General features: G+C 49.6%; 1 protein-coding gene across 2 annotated transcripts; it reads right to left on the bottom strand.

Annotated features, from left to right (window-relative positions):
* Positions 1-8,707: 8,707 nt before the first annotated feature.
* LOC144176399 (uncharacterized) lies at positions 8,708-18,823 on the bottom strand. Of its 2 annotated transcripts, XR_013323795.1 has the most exons (4): positions 18,693-18,823; positions 18,565-18,657; positions 17,868-17,954; positions 8,709-9,067 (listed from the first exon to the last, which is right to left on the bottom strand). XR_013323795.1 is itself a non-coding variant. In XM_077705210.1 (2 exons), exon 1 carries the CDS (start codon positions 12,235-12,237, stop codon positions 11,869-11,871), a length of 369 nt encoding a protein of 122 aa, XP_077561336.1. In that variant the 5' UTR covers positions 12,238-12,252; the 3' UTR covers positions 8,708-9,067; positions 11,823-11,868. The 2 variants fall into 2 exon arrangements, 1 of the variants encoding a protein (XP_077561336.1); XM_077705210.1 differs by lacking the exons at positions 17,868-17,954; positions 18,565-18,657; positions 18,693-18,823 and adding an exon at positions 11,823-12,252 and having other exon boundaries at positions 8,708-9,067.
* Positions 18,824-19,295: the final 472 nt, after the last annotated feature.

Below are 19,295 nucleotides of genomic sequence, written 5' to 3'. Positions count from 1 at the left end.
AAGAAACAGGGTTGAAAAAAAGTGAGCAAGCAATTCTTTCAAAATATGTAAAGCAATGCAAACAAATATTTATTTCAACTTCATGTCTACAAAAGACAATCTCATTAAGGCTGGTAATGGGGTCTTGGGTAAAAAAAGAGCAGGGAGCACTTATATAAATGCTACAGGGAACCTTCAAGCCAAAAATTGCTTGAGCACTTAAACTAATCACTGTTCAACAAATTCATGAAAATTGAATGGATGAAAAACCAGCGGTAAACACAAAGAACAACGGGACAAGCTTATCCCGTCGTTCTCTTCCGTACCCTGTGTTTTCCGCTGGTTTTTCATCCATTCAAACATGTACCAACTAGCACAGTCCGACGCCTTGGTATCATAAAAATACGAATTGTCACTCCTTACAGACAGTTGGAAAAAAAGAAAGTCTAAAGCAGGTGACAAAATTAAAATGACAGCAGATTGGTTAACTTTTAATTTTAAGTGATAATATAAAAAATAATAGCATGAATGAAAGTGAGCAGCAACCAAAGGACCATGATGCTAGGCCGACATTCCACTTTGAAGCAAAATATCCGCTTTCAACGCTACATAGGCGAAACATGCAATGAGGCAACCCTTTAGGCCCACAAAAACATACCATATACTTTAAAAAAGCTACAATTTAGTTGAGAAAAACTGACCACAACAAATTGGAATTGACAACTAGATACAGTTGTCACACCCAATAAAGCCGGCGAAAGATGAACAGATATCTAGCTGTCCTACCCCCTATTTGTGCCCTAGCCTCTGATCCGCTGCAGCAAACAAAAAAATTGTTTATATGTAGAACTATGGCTCTTGGTCAAACATAGACAGTTCTAATGAAGGAGCCAAGTAGGTTCCGAAACGTTGGGAACGCTTCGGATAAAGTCCTTGGTTAGAGTATTATATTTGTTTCCATCAAACACAAAAAAATGCATGGTAAAGCGCTGACATTAACGTTGTCTACTGCGGTTCCTTCATGGTGACATCACTACAGGAACCAAAAATACAATACAGTGCATTAAAGGGGCCATTTGGACAACATAGAAGTTCGTTTCGTTCGAAATATTTCCTGTTTTATAGTGCCCCCACCACTTGACCGGCAGCAAATGATGCTGCATTCACTGAGAAATTAATTTAGGTTAAAAGTCTGATTCTCCCACCATATTGTGTGTTTTTGGGATGTCAGCAATGAAGCCATAAGTACTTATGCGTGTGATCAAACAGACTACTTCGTCACTCGGGTCTGCAGCCTTGCTAGCCATCAGTCCTCCCAGGTGGAGCTACCATACTCATCCACGAACTGTTGTTTGCCATTGCTTTGTTTTTGACCGCGTCTGCACCTGGCTTGTTTTCGTTACTGTAGAAAGTAATGGTTTTGTGAAACATGGGGTATCCTCGACAAACAGGGTCACGTAAGACAACATCGCCTATGCCAATCGGCCAGTGCCGTGCAGGCCAACTCCAAAGCGGCGGAGTGCTGTCCAGCTAAAACAAGCATAGTGCACGCCGTATCAACAGCAGTGCGCATCGATACTTGTATGTTTACGCGTATTTTTGTAACTTTCATTGTTTACTGCCCCATTTTTACTGCTGTAAAATGAATATGCATTACATTTAAGTGCAAATAGCTCGCTTGGCATGCTTATAAGGCCTGCCCTATTTGCGTTTGCTTTTGCCGGCCTCAGCCAATCGCACAGCTGGGGACATATGACATCATAGGTACTGCTGTGGGAAATGAGCTAGTGGGTCGCATGGCCATCCCCTTTTTCCTAATTATATAGCTTATTCGAGTGAAGTGCGCGTTAAAAATGGTGTCAGTATGATTCTAACGACGCAATCTGTCAAATGAACCAAACTTGTGCGTTGTCTGCATGGCCCCTCTAAGCAAAGGCAAGGCAGCCAATTTTTTTATTTAGGCTGCCTTCATGCACACAGTAGTGCTCTATTGCTGCCAGAAACTCATTACGGGACTCCTGACATATTTACAGTTGCAATAAAAATCAGAAATAGAACGAAAAATCATTGGACACTCCACAATGTCCAAAAAACAAAGCAATAATGTGCGAGTGAGCTACCTAAAACACTGCGACAGAAGATCATATTCATCAAAGCAACTAATAAAAACCATGGCTAGTGCATAGCCACTACGCAGCTCATTTGTTAAGAGCTTATGTGCGTCCCCACAAGTTGGCTGTGTAAACCTACCCACACCTAACAGAGCCCAAGGTTCGACGAAAACTCGTCAGGGGAGGGTTATTCATTGATGAAATACAAACACGCAGGCACTCGCCTGGTAATACAAGCAGGCACTCGCCTGGTCAAAAACAAATAAACAAATAAAGACGCCTTGGGGCCCCTACAGGCCCCTTGTTCACAATGAAGAGGGGTTGACAGGTCGCGACTATCTATAGGTTCGGTGGCGCAGAGTGCGCATGTATATCTCGGGGAGATTACCCCACGACCGGTTAGTCGTGTTTTTAGTTGGTTGAATATGCACCGATTCTAAAAGTAGTCGTGTCGACAGGCGCTTCTCTAATGCGATTATGCTTGCGGAATCCTAATCGATGACGTGGTCAGTAGCCAGGTGATGATCTGCCAAGGCATTTCAGCTTGCATTGCCTTTTTTGACATCGTTCTGGTGCTATTGAATTCTTTTAAAAATTTCCAGTTTCACCTATGTAGTATTAGGAACGAAAAAGAGACGCCGACCAGTCCAAACAAAACGTACTGACGTTTCGGCTTCCAGCACGAAGCCTTGTTCACAATAAATGCATCACCAGAAGTGGGTCGTTAAGTGGGCTTGAATAATCGCTGAAAAGAGCATGCGTAGATCGGGTTTAGATTTCAGTCATTACGATTGACTGTGTTAGATGTGGTCTGAATGATTAGTGATTCCAGATGTAGCCGTGATGCTGTCACTTTTTCTGTAGTGACGATTCTTGCATTGTCCCAATCAATCTTGTGGTCATTCACGACGGCGTGTTCGGCTTTTATTCTTTACGTCACGTGCGTGCTGCTGCAGACGATTCTTATAATTTCCTGATTCCCCGATATACACGCCGCTGCAGTCTGCACAAGGTATCTCGTATACCACACTGGGGAAGCGCTCCTTGGGAAAGCGGTCCTTGACTCTCACGAGCTCATGGCGCATCTTTCTGGCTGGACCGTGGGCCACCTGCATGTCATATTCCCATAGGATATGTGCCAAACATTCACTTGTTCCTGGAAGGTAGGGCACAGGAGCTTGCTTCATCGGGGCAGGAGGCACGTCCAGTTGTCCCCGTCGGGTCAGTTGGCGTTCCGTTGCGTTTATAAAGTGCCTCGGGTAACCGCAGCTAGCCAGGTCGTCCCGCACCTTTGCTGTGTCCATCGCCGCATCCTCGGGCTTCGAGCACAATCTTTTCGCACGCTGCAGTAGCGTGCTAACAACAGCCCTCTTGTGGGAAGCGGGATGCACGGAGTTGAAGTTCAGGTAGCGGCCTGTGTGCGTTTCCTTGCGGTACATGCTGAAACGTGGCCTCTGGCCCTGCCGAGACACGAGGACGTCCAGGAAGGGAAGTTTGCCATCGGCCTCCTCTTCTGACGTGAACTGAATGGCACGGTCCATACTGTTGAGGTGGGCCAGCAAGCTGTTCGCCGCGTCTTTCTGAACGACGCAGAAACAATCATCGACATAACGCAAGAACACTTGGTTGAGGGGCAAAGGAGGCTAGCGTGCGTGCTTCCAGCGCTTCCATGGGCAGGTTCGCCGCCGTGACCGAAATAGCGGCACCCATTGGAGTCCCCTGCCTTTGCTTGTAAAAATGGCCCATAAAGATGAAGTACGTACTGTTCAGGCAAAAATCTAGAAGCCTGCGTAGTACTGGCACATCCATCGGTGATCTCTCGGGCAACGTCTCATCAGCCTCGAGAGCAGCGGTGCATACGGTGACAGCCAGGTCACTCGGAATGCTCGTGAAAAGGGACTTCGTGTCGAAGGACACCATCAAGTCGTCTTTCTCGATCACGGTGTTGCGAGTCTTCTCGACAAAATCGAAAGAATTACGAACGTGAGTGGTCCCTTTATTGACGAGCGGAGCCAGAACTTGGAGCAGGAACTTCGACAGGTGGCCCACATTCCAGCCAAAAAGATGCGCCATGAGCTCGTGAGAGTCAAGGACCGCTTGCCCAAGGAGCGCTTCCCCGGTGTGGTATATGAGATACCTTGTGCAGACTGCAGCGGCGTGTATATCGGGGAATCAGGAAATTATAACAATCGTCCGCAGCAGCACGCACGTGACGTAAAGAATAAAAGCGTCCGCAACAATGCTGTAGCCGAACACGCCATCGTGAATGACCACAAGATTGATTGGGACAATGCAAGAATCGTCGCTACAGAAAAAGTGACAGCATCACAGCTACATCTGGAATCACTAATCATTCAGACCACATCTAACACAGTCAATCGTAACGACGGAAATCTAAACCCGATCTACGCACGCTCTTTGCAGCGATTATTCAAGCCCACTTAAACGACCCACTTCTGGTGATGCATTTATTGTGAATAAGGCTTCCGTGCTGGAAGCCGAAACGTCAGTACGTTTTGTTTGGACTGGTCGGCATCTCTTTTTCGTTTCTAATGTACCCTCCCGGCCAGACGGGATTCCGTCATGCTCTCGATTTCACCTATGTAGGATGCGTCACAATCCTTGCATGGAATTTTGTAGGCAACTACGGGGAATCTTGATTTTTCTAAAGGGTCCTTCACGCGTACCAGCTTCCGATTAAGCTGGTACGCGTTTAACACCATATTTTAATTTTAACACCATATGTGCCAAACACCCTTGCAAGAGCTTCACTGATGCCTTGCGTGTAGGGGATGGCAGCGCGGTTTTGCCTGTATTCTTCAGGAACCCTTTCGGGGGAGGCAACTGAAGCCCACAATTGTTGCGTCCTCACACGCTTTGAAGGGTAGCCGTTGCTGCGAAGGTCCTTCCTTACCACGGCTAGCTCTTGCTTGCACAGACCAGGCTCACAGCAGATTCGTGATGCGCGTGAGAAGAGTGCAGCGGCGACGAAGCGTTTTTGGCCTGTAGGATGCGCAGAGTCGAACCCCAGGAATCTACCCGTGTGGGTCGGCTTTCGATACACACTGGTTGTAAATCCTTTGGCCGACCGTCTCACAAGTACGTCGAGGAAGGCGATCTGTCCATTATTTTCTTGTTCCATGGTGAACTGGATGCTTGGAACACAAGAGTTTAGATGCTCAAATAAAGGCATTACGTTTCGGCGGTGGATCACACAAAAATAGTCGTCTACGTAGCAAACAAAGATCTTGGGGCCGTCTTGTACGAGCATAGCGCAGGGGTGAGACAGCCCAAACAGATTTGGGAGCAGTTTTCGGAGCAGCAAAATTTTGATTTTGGAGCAGAAGAATCTCGATTTGGAGCAGTTAGGGACATTAATTAAATCGTCTTGTGAGCTTAAAAAATCATTATTTCAGCAATTTGCAGGGTCAAGTGCACATTTCAATCAGTTTTGAATACACAGAACACTCAAACAGCCTTACCTGAAAGAGTTTTTAAGAGTACCACAAAGTACTAACTGCACTACCTTTTTTCCTAACTGGTGATATTGTGTTGCGCCTGCACGCAACACTGACAACAAAACTGCCGTTAACATTAGAGAGTTTTAGCAGTCCGTCTTTTCTGTTGATTACTTTGTTACCGGGTTGACCGGACCGGTCTGCGCCTGCGCGCGCGGAAGGGCGAGGAGGCGCGGACAAGGCGAAGGCAGGTTGAAATTGAAATTTATTCCGCAACAATAAAATGTTACGAACAATAAAATGTTACGGTTCGCGGAACTAATCCCCCTACGGCTACGAATGCCCAAGTGCCCAGACGAGTCCCGATGAGCACGGTAACTACGTACACGACGGAACAGACGGACTGCTAAAACTCTTATCAAATTTAAGGGCTTTACAATCGTGGCGTTTTTTTTGCTGTTTTAATGCTAACATTATTATTTTTGTAATCCCAGGCAGCGTTGTACGAACGACTGTAGTCACGGCAACAGTTGAGCAGCTCCGAGCTAACGGTCGCATAGCCCAATCAGCCTACCCGTTTCAGTCCCCGGGGTGCAGGTTCACCCTATGGTCATTTGAGTAGCGTTAATGTTTAGCCACCTAGATTTTGGCATTAAATTTCACTTTGCATACATCAAGTGTTATAGTCGCGTTATATGGCAACCGTGTAGTCCTGCAGCTATTGGGCGCTGCCTGAACAGGTCGCGGCGCCGCAGCACAGCTCGCAACTTTCGTGTCGACCGTTCCATCCCCGAGGCTCGCGATCGCGCTTCGAAGCACAGCAACACCTCAGCATTTTACAACAGCACAACAAGCCGAAAAATTCACTTCACGAACCCGATTATAGACGCGCGCACCGCGTTTCGCACTGAAGGACAAACCACGCCGAAGTCGTAGGCCCCACATTTCAATGAACTTTTTTTCGAGCCGCCCAACTTCCCGTAATCTGGCACCAATCTCAAACCATATCCCCGCGTTAACGTCACTGTTCAGAGCCACAACAGATACAATGAATAGACAGGAACCCAGCTGATAGCGTAAAATAAACCAGGGAAAATATCGGCGATACGCACTGAGCGCGTTGGTAGCAGCCAGATCAGGTGGCGGCCTTGTTTGTTGCCGCAGCGATGCCTAATCGAGAAGGCCGTTTCAGCGAACCCGGACGGAAAGCGAATCGAGTTTTAGAAGCTATCGCTTGCTTCATTTCAGTCTTTCTATTTGTGCCATTTCTGTGTTTGCGATTGACCGACGATAAAAGCGGTGACCGGGATGCGGGAGGCTTTTGTCCCCGCCGAAACTGACATGAGCATCAAAATCCGTGCCGTTGAGGCTCTTCTGGAGCAGTTTGGCGCAATTTTCGCCCTTTTCGTGCTTTTGGAGCAGCTTGGCGCAGGAAAATGGAATTGTATCAGGAAGGCGCAATATGCGCAGCTGTCTCACCCCTGATAGCGCAGAATTTTCTAGAGCCTCTAGGGCAATATTCGCACAGACTACTGAAACGGAAGCTCCCATCGCTGTTCGAAACCGCTGGTCCGTTGAAAACAAAATATGTGTTCTGCAGGCCAAATTCCAGGAGACGATATAAGCCTTGCATCTCAATTGGCGAACGTGAAGGCAGAGATGCATCGTTCTCGAGTAGATCCTTGCAACTCTGGACCGCGTAATTTTGCCTGGAATTTGGCCTGCAGAACACGTTTTCTTTTCAACGTACAATGTTAAAAGCAGCGGTTTGGAACAGCGATGGGAGCTTCCGTTTCAGCAGTCTGTGCAAATATTGCCTCAGAGGCTCTAAAAAATTCTGCACTATGCTCGTACAAGACGGGCCCAAGATTTTTGTCAGCTACGTAGACTGCTTTTGTGTGATCCACCGCCAAGACGTAATGCCTTTAATTGAGCATCTAGACTCTTGTGTTCCAAGTATCCAGTTCACCATGGAACAGGAAAATAATAGACAGATCGCCTTCCTCGACGTACTTCTGAAACGGTCGGCCAAAGGATTTATAACCAGTGTTTATCGAAAGCCGACCCAGACGGGTAGATACCTGGGTTTCGACTTTGCGCATCCTATAGGCCAAAAACGCTCCGTCGCCGCTGCACTCTTCTCACGCGCATCACGAATCTGCTCTGAGCCTGGTCTGTGCAAGCAAAAGCTAGCCGTGGTAAGGAAGGACCTTCGCAGCAACGGCTACCCTTCAAAGCTTGTGAGGACGCAACAATTGCGGGATTCAGTTGCCTCCTCCGAAAGGGTTCCTGAAGACGGGCAAAAACGCGCTGCCGTCCCCTACACGCAAGGCATCAGTGAAGCTCTTGCAAGGGTGTTTGGCACATATGGCATTAAAATTGCACACGTGCCAACGAACAGGCTTAAGCAAAAGCTGGTACGCGTGAAGGACCCTTTAGAAAAATCAAGATTCCCCGAAGTTGCCTACAAAATTCCATGCAAGGATTGCGACGCACCCTACATAGGTGAAACTGGAAATATTTAAAATAAGAATTCAATAGCACCAGAACGATGTCAAAAAAGGCAATGCAAGCTGAAATGCCTTGGCGGATCATCACCTGGCTACTGACCACGTCATCGATTGGGATTCCGCAAGCATAATCGCATCAGAGAAGTGCCTGTCGACACGACTACTTTTAGAATCCGTGCATATTCAACCAACTCCCCGAGATATACATGCGCACTCTGCACCACCAAACCTATAAATAATCGCGACCTTTCACCCCCCTTTCATTGTGATCAAAGGCCAGTAGGGGCCCAAAATGTCTTTGTTTATTTGTTTTTGACCAGGCGAGGGCCTGCTTGTATTTCATCAACACCGAACTAACCCGCCTGAATCACCACTTTATAGACATTGAGCAATTATTTGAATTGGTTTATTGTAGCAAGCTGTCTTGTTTATTTCCTTATTTTTTTGGCATTTCCTGTCTCATTTGAAATTGGGAGACCAGATAGCGTTTACTACGGGCCACGCACTGGCGACAACAAATATGTGATTTCACTTTAAACAATTTTCGGTTATGTTTTATTGCTAGGCTCCTAAAACATGTGCTGGCATTTCTTTCCTGTACTGCAGTACAACTAATCATGACTTTTATCATATTTTGTTCACAAATTGTAATATTTAGAAAGTATTCCGCTGAATGAAAATGTTATTTCAGTAGCATGCGCAATCAACAGGGCCTCAATGACTCTCACCACGTGGTTCACTTGTTTCTGTCACAAATAACCTGATTGCAGCCACATTCCACCCAAGACGAAGGTAACATATCCTCTGGGATGATGAATATTTAAAATGCCTTACGAGTAAGTGCTAAGCACATGAAATTGTGGCATTAAAACCGAAGATCCCTCTGCGGCATCCTTCACTTGGGGCAGCGCTTGATCACAAACTTCGAGAAGTTGAAAAATGCTCCATGCGCCGCTCCAGCCAGCAGAAACAATGCAGGACGCAAGTTGGTAGGTGGACCGTTGGCATCCTGCGATTGTGAAGATTTTTTCAGTAGATGCACTTTTTTTTGTACCACTGTTCATTTTTCCGTTAACAAGCAGCTGAACTCCTGCAGGTTCTACGAATCATACAAGCATAATAAAACGCAGCAATGCAGAACAATTGGCAGGGTTACCTCAATTTTTCTTTTCTAGGAATGAAAAAAATGTAGGTAATCTATACACAACTACAATCAAACCTTTCAATTTTTACCTACTTCACTCCTAACAAGCACACATACACGTTAGACATGTGAGAAAGCTGCTAAATTTATGCCCACAAACTTAATCAGGCATCAGAAATCGGCAGGGAACGACGTGTCACCTTTAAATGGCACTTTTTTCGTTCAAAACACTAAAATGGGCGAGAAAGACCCATAACTATGATTTGGTACCCTTATCTGGTATGGTTTTCAGGCAATGCTTACATCTCACTTCAGTACCTTCAGGTGGTGGAGATCTTTGAAAACTCATTGCGGGCAAGTGGGTTGTGTTCAAGCTCTCGTATCTTGCCAGCATATGCTGGATTCCAGCATTCCCAAATCAACGTGACGACTCGAATGTGGTGGATGCAAGAGAAAGAATAAGCACACGCCAAGGGCGTAGCCGGGGGGGGGGGGTCCCGGTGCCCCCCCCTTCATAATGTTTTATGTCAAGGCTGGAGTTATCTTTGTGGGTGTTCTTTTCCCCGGGGCTTCTCCTCCAAGCCGCTGCAGCGCTGAGGATCTCACCCCGGGTATCTCCAACCGACAAACTCAGCCTCCGATCAAAACTATACATTTATTTACAGCCCAGTGGGCGGCTAAAAAACAGCGCTCAGGCGGAGCTCGAAGACGACGGGCCGAGCTCTCCTGTGCCCGGACCGCGTCTCTCTCGTCTCCTTGTCTTCATATTCCCTCCACCCTGACGCTGGGAGCCAGGGAAGAGGGAAAAGCGAGTCCTTCGTGGGAACCACATGTGGTGGCCATTAGCGCATCCAGTGCGAGCAGGCGCGACCCTCCTCGGAATGCGGGGAGTTTCAAGGCGCCGCGTGACACGACACGTGCGTTCAATTTCTGTGCTGCTCGTCCCAGGGCCCGCGCCAGTTCATGCGTCGAAGCGCCCGACACCTCCACCGCCACTGTGAAACATAACTTCAGGAATGTTTCACACACCACACACACTTTGCGAGCGTGCTCCATCGTTCCTTCAATTGGCGACACAACAATGAGCACGGCCAGTGCCCCTTGACCCTGGCTGCAGGTCACCATGACAAATTAGGCACAATCCTCACATAGCTCATTCAGAGCGAGCGGCCTTTAGAATGCGGTACGCACCGGCCGTCGTCGTCCGAAAACGCCCTTGCCATGCGCCGCACACCCTCACACAACAGTATCATGGGCCCCTCTCCTCCTCGCTTCCTCGCTCGGGAAGGGACCACTGCTGGCTCGTCACCATGCGTTGAAGCCACTCTGCACTGAGGTGAAGCTGACTGACGCTTTCGCCTCTTTCTAGGCGAACCCTCGGGTTCGGCCGCTTCTGCGCTCGGAGCGCCGTGCTCCACTACGCACCGTTGGTCAGCGTAAGCAGGAGAAGACTGCTTAGCGGCTACGTCAACGCTGACATGAAATGCTGTAGGGGCTATCTCTTCAGCCACTCCTACAGACCTACCTGTAACTGCCCTGGGCTGCATTACATGAGCGGCCGTACCCTGATTTACACTTTCCTCGCTGAATTCGCTGGAGCTCCCTATGGCAATCACATTGTCGGTACTCGACATTTGGGTATCTCGAGAAACACAAGATACAGTGTGCGTGACACCAACTGCATCCGATTCCTCGCGCGATTCCCGTGCTGCTTCATCCTGCAATGCAACTGGCCGCTCGCCCACGCTCCCGGAACGTTCTCCCTCTCTGAACGCGGTGACAACGGGCTCATGCTCGACTGAAACCAGACCCTTCACAACGGCTGATTTAAGAACTTCATAGTTCTTCCCCTCCTTCCTGTGCGAACCCTCGTGTTCGGCCGCTACTGCACCCCTGTGCGCGCACAAAGCGCCGTTCTCTACCACACAACGTTGTGTGAAGCAAGGAGTAGCGAGGGGCTCATCGGCAACATGAACAATAACATGCGACGCTGCGGAGCCTTTCTCTCTTGCCATCAGCTTCATCACGGGCATGCGCACACTCTCATTCAACTTTGACTGCCTGTCATTTACCAACGCAGCCTCGCGCGTAACACCTTCCTTCACCTCCATCTTTATTTCGGTGAAATTCTCTAAGCGGGATGCTTCACTATCCTGCTCCCCGGTTGCAGAAAATCTCAACGCCCACGAAAAAACGTGCGCCACTATCCTATCTTCGCCTTTCCCACGTGACTCTGATCGTGGCGGATCCCGCGAAACAGGAGGACTACGCGCGCCCAGTGAATGGGTTCCACCCAGCGCATCTTTCGGCGTACCGGAGCACCCCAGTTCACTCTCTCCCCGAGTGCTGAACATTACTGTTTGAGCAATCGGTGAGGTAGGAACGTTGTTAGCTCTCTTGAAACGTCCACTCTTCGAACGTTCCGCTGCTAACTCTGCCTCAGCGATTCTCAATTTCGCCAGCAATAGCGCCTTCTGCTCAGCGAACGACATTGCAATGCTTGCTGTCCCTGCAACGTTCATGCACGCTTCCTAATCCTCATCATTATCTCGCGGCTACACCTAGATAGCCGCTAGATGTCATGGTGAACCGCAGACCCAGCATCAAACGAGGCACTGACCTGTATAGCTCGGCGCCTGTAGAGATGCCGCACCGGTGCAGATGGGTTATCCATTTATGCACCGCTCCTTCCGCCGAGGTGTCCACCAAACAATCGCCCGCCGACTTCTCGCCTGCCGCTTCTCCTTCAGTGGGCTGCTGATGCCTCCACTGACCGCTCGCCAAGCTGCTTCTCCGCTGCTCAGCAGGCCGCAGAGATTGCCTCGGTCTCCGTTGAGACGTCCGTTGAGCGCCGCTCGAGCCGCTTCTCCACCTGGGTGGCGAGCTCGCTGCTCCTGCAGATCTCGTTCAGCAGGCTGCCGCTCTCCGTTGAGAAGTCCGCTGAGCGCCGGTCGAGCCGCTTCTCCACCAGGCTGACGAGCTCGCTGCTCCCGCCGATCCCGTTCAGCAGGCCGTGACTTCTCCGCCTGTTCCATCTCGCCCGCCGGCTGTCTGAGTCGTCGCTGTTGAAGATCCTGTCGACTGCGCCAGTTATCTTCTTGGATGTTCTTTTCCCCGGGGCTTCTCCTCCAAGCCGCTGCAGCGCTGAGGATCTCACCCCGGGTATCTCCAACCGACAAACTCAGCCTCCGATCAAAACTGTACATTTATTTACAGCCCAGTGGGCGGCTAAAAAACAGTGCTCAGGCGGAGCTCGAAGACGACGGGCCGAGCTCTCCTGTGCCCGGACCGCGTCTCTCTCGTCTCCTTGTCTTCATATTCCCTCCACCCTGACGCTGGGGGCCAGGGAAGAGGGAAAAGTGAGTCCTTCGTGGGGGTTCAACCCCATGTGGTGGCCACTAGCGCATCCGGTGCGAGCAGGCGCGACCTTCCTCGGGATGCGCGGAGTTTCAAGGCGCCGAGCGACACGTGAGTTCAATTTCTGTGCCGCTCGTCCCGGGGCCCGCGCCAGTTCGTGCGTCGAAGGAGTGTGGGCATGCCCGTGAAAAAGCTGATAGCCAGAGAAACAGCCTCAGCTGCGTCGCATGTTCTAATTCATGTGACGATGAGCCCCTCTCTACTCCTTGCGTCACACAACGGTGTGTGGTAGAGAACGGCGCTTCGTGCGCGAACGGTGGTTCAGTAGCGGCCGAACGCGAGGGTTCGCACATTAAGGAGTGGAAGAACTATGAGGTTCTTAAATCAGCCGTTCTGAAGGGGCGGAGACTGGCTTCAGCTGAGCGTGAGCCTGTCATCGCACCGTGCGGAGACAGAGAACATCCTGGGAGCGTGGCCGAGCGGCCAGTAGCTTTGCAGGATGCGGCAGCACGGGAATCGCGTGAAGAATCGGATGCAGTTGGTGTCGCGCACACTGCATCGTGTGTTTCTGGAGGTCCCCGAATGTCGAGTCCCGAAAATATGATTGCCATGGGAAGCTCCAGCGAATTGAGAGAGGGAAGTGCAAATCAGGGTACGGCCGCTCATGTAACGCAGCCCCAGGCAGTTGCAGGTAGAACTGCAGTGACTGAAGAGATAGCCTCTCCGGCATTGCATGACCGCGTTAACGTGCCCACGAAGCAGCCCTCTGCTGCTTACCCTGACCAAAGGTGTGTCGTAGAGAATGACACCTCGTGCGCGTACAGTGGGTCAGAAGCGGCCGAACCCGAGGGTTCGCCTGGAAAGAGGCGCAAGCGTCAGTCAGCTTCACCTCAGTGCAGAATGGCTCCAACGCATGCTGACGACCCAGCAGTGGTCCCTTCCCGAGCGAGGAAGAGAGGGGCCCCTGATACTGTTGTGTGAGGGTGTGCGGCGCATGGCAAGGGCGTTTTCGGACGACGACGGTCGGTGCGTATTGCATTCTAAAGGCCGCTCGCTCTGAATGAGCTATGTGAGGATTGTGCCTAATTTGTCATGGTGACCTGCAGCCAGGGTCAAGAGGCACTGGCCGTGCTGATTGTTGTGTCGTCAACTGAAGGAACGATGGTGCACGGGCCAAATGTGTGTGTGGTGTGTGTTTCGTGTGTGAAACATTCCTGAAGGTATGTTTCACAGTGGCGGTGGAGGTGTCGCGCGCTTCGACGCACGAACTGGCGCGGGCCCCGGGACGAGCGGCACAGAAATTGAACGCACGTGCCGCTTGGCGCCTTGAAACTCCGCGCATCCCGAGGAAGGTCACGCCTGCTCGCACCGGATGCGCTAATGGCCACCACATGGGGTTGGACCCCCACGAAGGACTCGCTTTTCCCTCTTCCCTAGCCCCCAGCGTCAGGGTGGAGGGAAGATGAAGACAAGGAGACGACATCGGGAGACGTGGTCCGGGCGCAGGAGAGCTCGTTCCGTCGTCTTCGAGCTCCACCTGAGCACTGTTTTTTAGTCGCCCGCCGGGCTGTAAATAAATGTACAGTTTTGTATCAGAGGCTGAGTTTGTCGGTTGAGGATACCCGGGGTCAGATCCTCAGCGCTACTGCGGCTTGGAGGAGAAGCCCCGGGGAAAAGAACATCCAAGAAGATAACTGCTGGGCTGCGGTTTAAGCAGCCTGAAAAACCGCCTGAAGCCACCTGCAGGCGCGGAACCTGCAGTTTTAAGGACATTCTTGCTCATATAAAGCTGAAAACAAGGGCTATGTCAACGTCTGATCCCTGCGCCCGCTCCAGATGCTGTACCTGTCAACATATACAGCCCGGCTGTATTTCGCGCCGGATACACCGACAAGCGCTGGGAACCTGCCACGAGCCAATCGAAACAGCCCCACTGTTTCAATGGCGGAACAGCACGGCCGGGGAATGGCAGAAAAGCAGGAAAAGCCTCATATAGGCTTACATGTTGTCGGGAGCGTGTCATTCCTTGTCTTTACACTGGTACAAAGTATAATCACATGACAGAGCACGTCGCTGTATTTTGTTCAGTCAACTATCAATCCTTGATATGTTTACTTTTCTACCGACATCGCATTTCATTGACTATTGCAGATCCATAATTTCTGCTGCATAAAAAGCATTGCTCTGCCCATCTTGTATTTCCTCCACATCAACAAAACTACACAATTCTCCCTAATGCGGAGCTTTGTTTTTTTGGCACTATTCCAGTTTCCTTGACCTCCCTCTTGGTTAGAATCAGCATTCTGTATTTGCTTAACAGGAGTTTTACTGAAGCCATGTCTGTTTCGATTTAACAGATAGGAATATAATGAAATTTAAGAAACGTGCAACAAGCTCAACTTTCAACAGCAGTGCAATAAGGTGTTCCGCTTGGCGAAAGTTTACTACTCGCGCTACTAGCACAAAAAATAACAAAAGGCGATTACTTAAGGACGAAGACGCACATTTGCTAGTTTCACCACCATAATATACGAATGCGCCGCATGTACAGTCCACTGCGATTCGGAGGTTGTCGCGGGAAAGCTACTCTTTCAAACGAAGCAGGAAGAAGGAAGAACAACAGCTTTATCAAATATTCCATGCAAGTTTCGTTATCATTGGTGTAGATAAAGGGCAACCAAGTCCAAGTCTGTGCTTGATAACAACGAATGTACAGGGCCGTCCACGCTAGGTGCGAACACGGCGCAGCGTGGCCTCGCTCAGCGGAGCGCCAGCGCACAATCCACGGCCGCGCATCGAAGCTAAGCGGCGCAGGCGCACAGGGGCTTGGAGGCGGGGCTTCGTGTAGTCTGCTAGAGCGGGAGAGCGCCGTGCCTGCTTTGCTGTGAAGCACGCCTAACTGTAGGCTTGCCTGTAGCGTCTAAGCGCGCTGCGACGGCGTTGCGGGAAAGCGCACTTTCCTTACTACGGCGCGTTGTGTAGTTTCTGCGTACGAGAACCCACAGCTTCCGCTTTTCAGTTCCGCGGTGCAGGTTAAATGCAAGTATTGTTGCAAACATTTCAGGACTGGCGGCTTGGTTTGTTTCAATGAGAGACGCTGTATAGAACAGCATCGTATAATTTCGGCCACTAGGATTTATTTAATGCTCACTGGCATTACGCAGAACATAATTGTCTGTGCATTTCGCCTCCATGGAATTTCGGTCACAGCGGCTGGGTTTCGATCTGCCGAATTTCTTCCAGATGTGTATTGGCTTTTTTCAAACATATGAATATCGCGCATCGTTGAGATGGTTCAAGGAGTCGCGAGGAAGTACGGGTCTTACCATAAAGGAGGATGCGCACAGGTGGCAACAAAGGGAGGGGCCGCTTTCTCCAAATAACTAGCCATGTAGGGAGCGCAACCAATGACGTATGCATTATAATTTAGCACACTAGAGTGGGACCGGTCCAGGATTCGACCGTAGAGTAGACGATTGTGCTGGGGGCGTGACTTCCTGGCTGGGCGACTGCTTGAACCATCTCGACGATGCGCGATATTCATATGTTTGAAAAAAGCCAATACACATCTGGAAGAAATTCGGCAGATCGAAACCCAGCCGCTAAGACCGAAATTCCACGGAGGCGAAATGCACAGACAATTATGTTCTGCGTAATGCCAGTGAGCGTTAAATAAATCCTAGTGGCCGAATTTATACGATGCCGTTCTATACAGCGTCTCTCATTGAACCAAACCAAGCCGCCAGTCCTGAAATGTTTGCAACAATACTTGCATTTAACCTGCACCGCGGAACTGAAATGCGGAAGCTGTGGGTTCTCGTAGGCAGAAACTACACAACGCGCCGCAGTAAGGAAAGTGCGCTTTCCCGCAATGCTGTCGCAGCGCGCTTAGACGCGACAGGCAAGCCTACAGTTAGGCGTGCTTCACAACAAAGCAGGCACGGCGCTCTCCCGCGGTAGCAGACGACACGAAGCCCCACCTCCAAGCCCCTGTGCGCCTGCGCCGCTTAGCTTCGATGCGCGGCCGCGGATTGTGCGCTGGCGCTCCGCGGAGCAAGGTCACGCTGCGCCGTGTTCGCACCTAGCGTGGACGGCCCTGTACAGCTTGAAACCCAAAGGATGGCAAGTCAGTCGTGCAGGCCATTGTTGTATCATGGAACAGCCAACAAGAGAGCGAAGAGTGTGAAATCTCGATTTTCATGGTTCCGAAACGAAACCGTGGGCTGGTGGCACGCTTGACCGCTCGATAACCTTCAAATCGTGCTCGACTGTACTTCATAGCTGACAAGAAAACTTAATAGTCCCTTTTCTAAAACACGAGAATCTTGATAGTAAACATTCAGTGTTGGCCTCCACTTCCGCCTGACGAACTTCGGGGTCCGCGCGCCACTCACGAGCACGCTCATGATCACACTCACGAGCGCGGGTCCGCCTAACCACCTGCTCTGCGGACGAATGAATCGCCCGTAGTCTGCCCATAGACCAGCGAACAGCAATTTAGCTGATCATCACTATCATCACCATCTAAGCTCCTTAAAGGAGCCATTAAGAGAAAATACAACTTCGTTTAATTTGAAAGAACTAGGATTCATTATGTCACTCAGCTCAATTAGAGCCGCAAAATATGTTTTTAACGAAAAAAAAGCAAGAAGTATTTAAAAACTTTCAAATTTTGCGCCACAGTGACGTGTTATGAGCAAGAATGACGTCATACGGGCCCACAATAAAACATAATTTTCAGTGCCTTAACTGCACGTTAACGTTCAAGTGATGCGGTCAAATGAAACTAGAGGACGGATTACAGACGTCCAGTCATGTGCCGTCGCGACAGGTCAGTTAGACGGCCGCCAATCGCACAAACAAGGTTCCGTGACGTCATAAATAAGTTGCGGGAAATTGGCTAGGGGGTCGCGACTGCTTCAAACGTTTTCCTTAATATCTCCGTTATTTTTTCGAAGATTGCGATGATATTGGGATCATTGTTATCAGGACTAAGCAGTCTTTCTAATAAACCCAACTTGTATTTTGTCTTCATGGCTCTCCTTTAAGGTGGGCTTTACAGGTAGTGTTGAGCATACACAAATCGCATGTTAAAGTCAGTTATTTCAAGCTTCGTTTGCAAAACAACGCGCAAGATGCCTTGCCTACATATTTCCCCGTCCCATTTTTTGGTCGACCACACAACCCCCCCCCCCTTCCCCCAAAAAAAATTCCTGGCTTGTACGAGGGAACTTGTACATTCAAGTGATCCAACATTATTGAAGTATGGTAGCCCACTGTGCTACCAAAACTGTGTTTGAAAACTTACGTTCTGGCGGCCAAACACTGTTGACAATGCTTGTGGCTCTTGTCCGGTTGAATGGAGGGACGTGATGTGCTCAGACCGTCCAGAGGTCTAAAACAGAATGACACATGATTACCACACAGGCAAGAATGGAAATTATTGGGTGCACGAATGTTACAACTCGGGCAACACAATATTCAGCCAAAATCAATGCCCGCGTACAGCGGCACCGTACACATGGTGAGCTGGCTCGCCGCAAACGCAACGAAGCTTGCGAGGCGCGCACATTCGCTCGCAAACTATTCTCCCTCGCCATTCCCAACACGGCACAAATGACAGCGGTGATTAACGAAGCCGTAAACGCTGCGCAGCACAGTTTAGAGGAGTAGCCGCCCGTGTTCTGATAAACTACGCGTAAGACGTGGTTTGCAGTGGTGAACTCTGAAGCTGTTCAATGTAGTGCTGCGGAATGGGAAACGTTACTGAGTTACTGAGCGCCACTGCGTTACTGAGCGCCAGTGCGTTCAGCGCTCAATGCAAGCACCACAATGTTCTTTCGCACATCGCCTTTCTAAAGACGAGCCCTCAAGGTTCAACCTAGCTAGTTCAGTTAAACAATTCACACACGCGGGCTCCTGTTAACGAATCCTTAAAGCGGCGCTGACAGCTACAAACGGCATCCAGTGAAAAGAAAGGCGGCAAATGTGTCGAGACAGCTTACCTGCAGGAAACGAAGCAGAAGAGCGAGCGACGTTCAGGGGCAAGCGCCGAACGAATTTAGCCGTCTTCAGGTGGCAAAGTTGTTCTCAAATACCTTTTCTTTCCTTTTCTTTCCTCCATGTCAAATACTTCATCGCGAAGTCGAACACGACAGACATAACCGAAGACGACGAGGTGTCCAATTAATCATAATAACTGCGCTTGTGTAACTGCACACCACAGTAAACAATCCATGAAAGACGGGTCACGGCATGGAGGGTCACGGGGTATCTGTTCCGGAAAACGGCCACGCCGCCGCGCGCCGTACTCAGGGTTTCGGCCGTTGACAGGGAGTTGCGTAAAGAAATTAAAACGACAACAATAAATAATTGCCTCTTTTACTGACTACAACAGTAAATTATTATTTTTTGTGTGCAATATAATAAAGAAGCTTAGATTTTTAAAGTTTACAAACACAAAACGCGGACTGAGTTTTTTGGCGCTCCATTTGAACGTTAAAAAAAGCAGCAGATAGTAAGCTAACACTGCGCAATGAAATTTGGCAGTGTTCTAGTGTAAGTAATCGTATTATTATTTGGCGTCTGTTTATTTAGCGCCCGACTTCATGCCCCCTCCATTCCCAACTTTTGTTTTCTTTTGATATCTGCCTTGTTCTCCAACGTTGTTTCTGTAGGAGAAACTAGGTGGTCTGTTTATTGCATTTGTACACAATATTTACGGTCGCTAACAATA

This window comes from Haemaphysalis longicornis, unplaced genomic scaffold (assembly GCF_048455015.1).
Source record: "Haemaphysalis longicornis isolate Haplotype H1 unplaced genomic scaffold, Haemaphysalis longicornis Haplotype H1 scaffold_1, whole genome shotgun sequence".
Lineage (NCBI taxonomy): Eukaryota > Metazoa > Arthropoda > Arachnida > Ixodida > Ixodidae > Haemaphysalis > Haemaphysalis longicornis.
This window is presented reverse-complemented; position numbering and strand designations above follow the sequence as displayed.

Bases quoted from the DNA above. Each gene is read 5' to 3' on its own strand.
- LOC144176399 (XM_077705210.1), bottom strand. From the start codon at position 12,237: ATGGAACAGGCGGAGAAGTCACGGCCTGCTGAACGGGATCGGCGGGAG.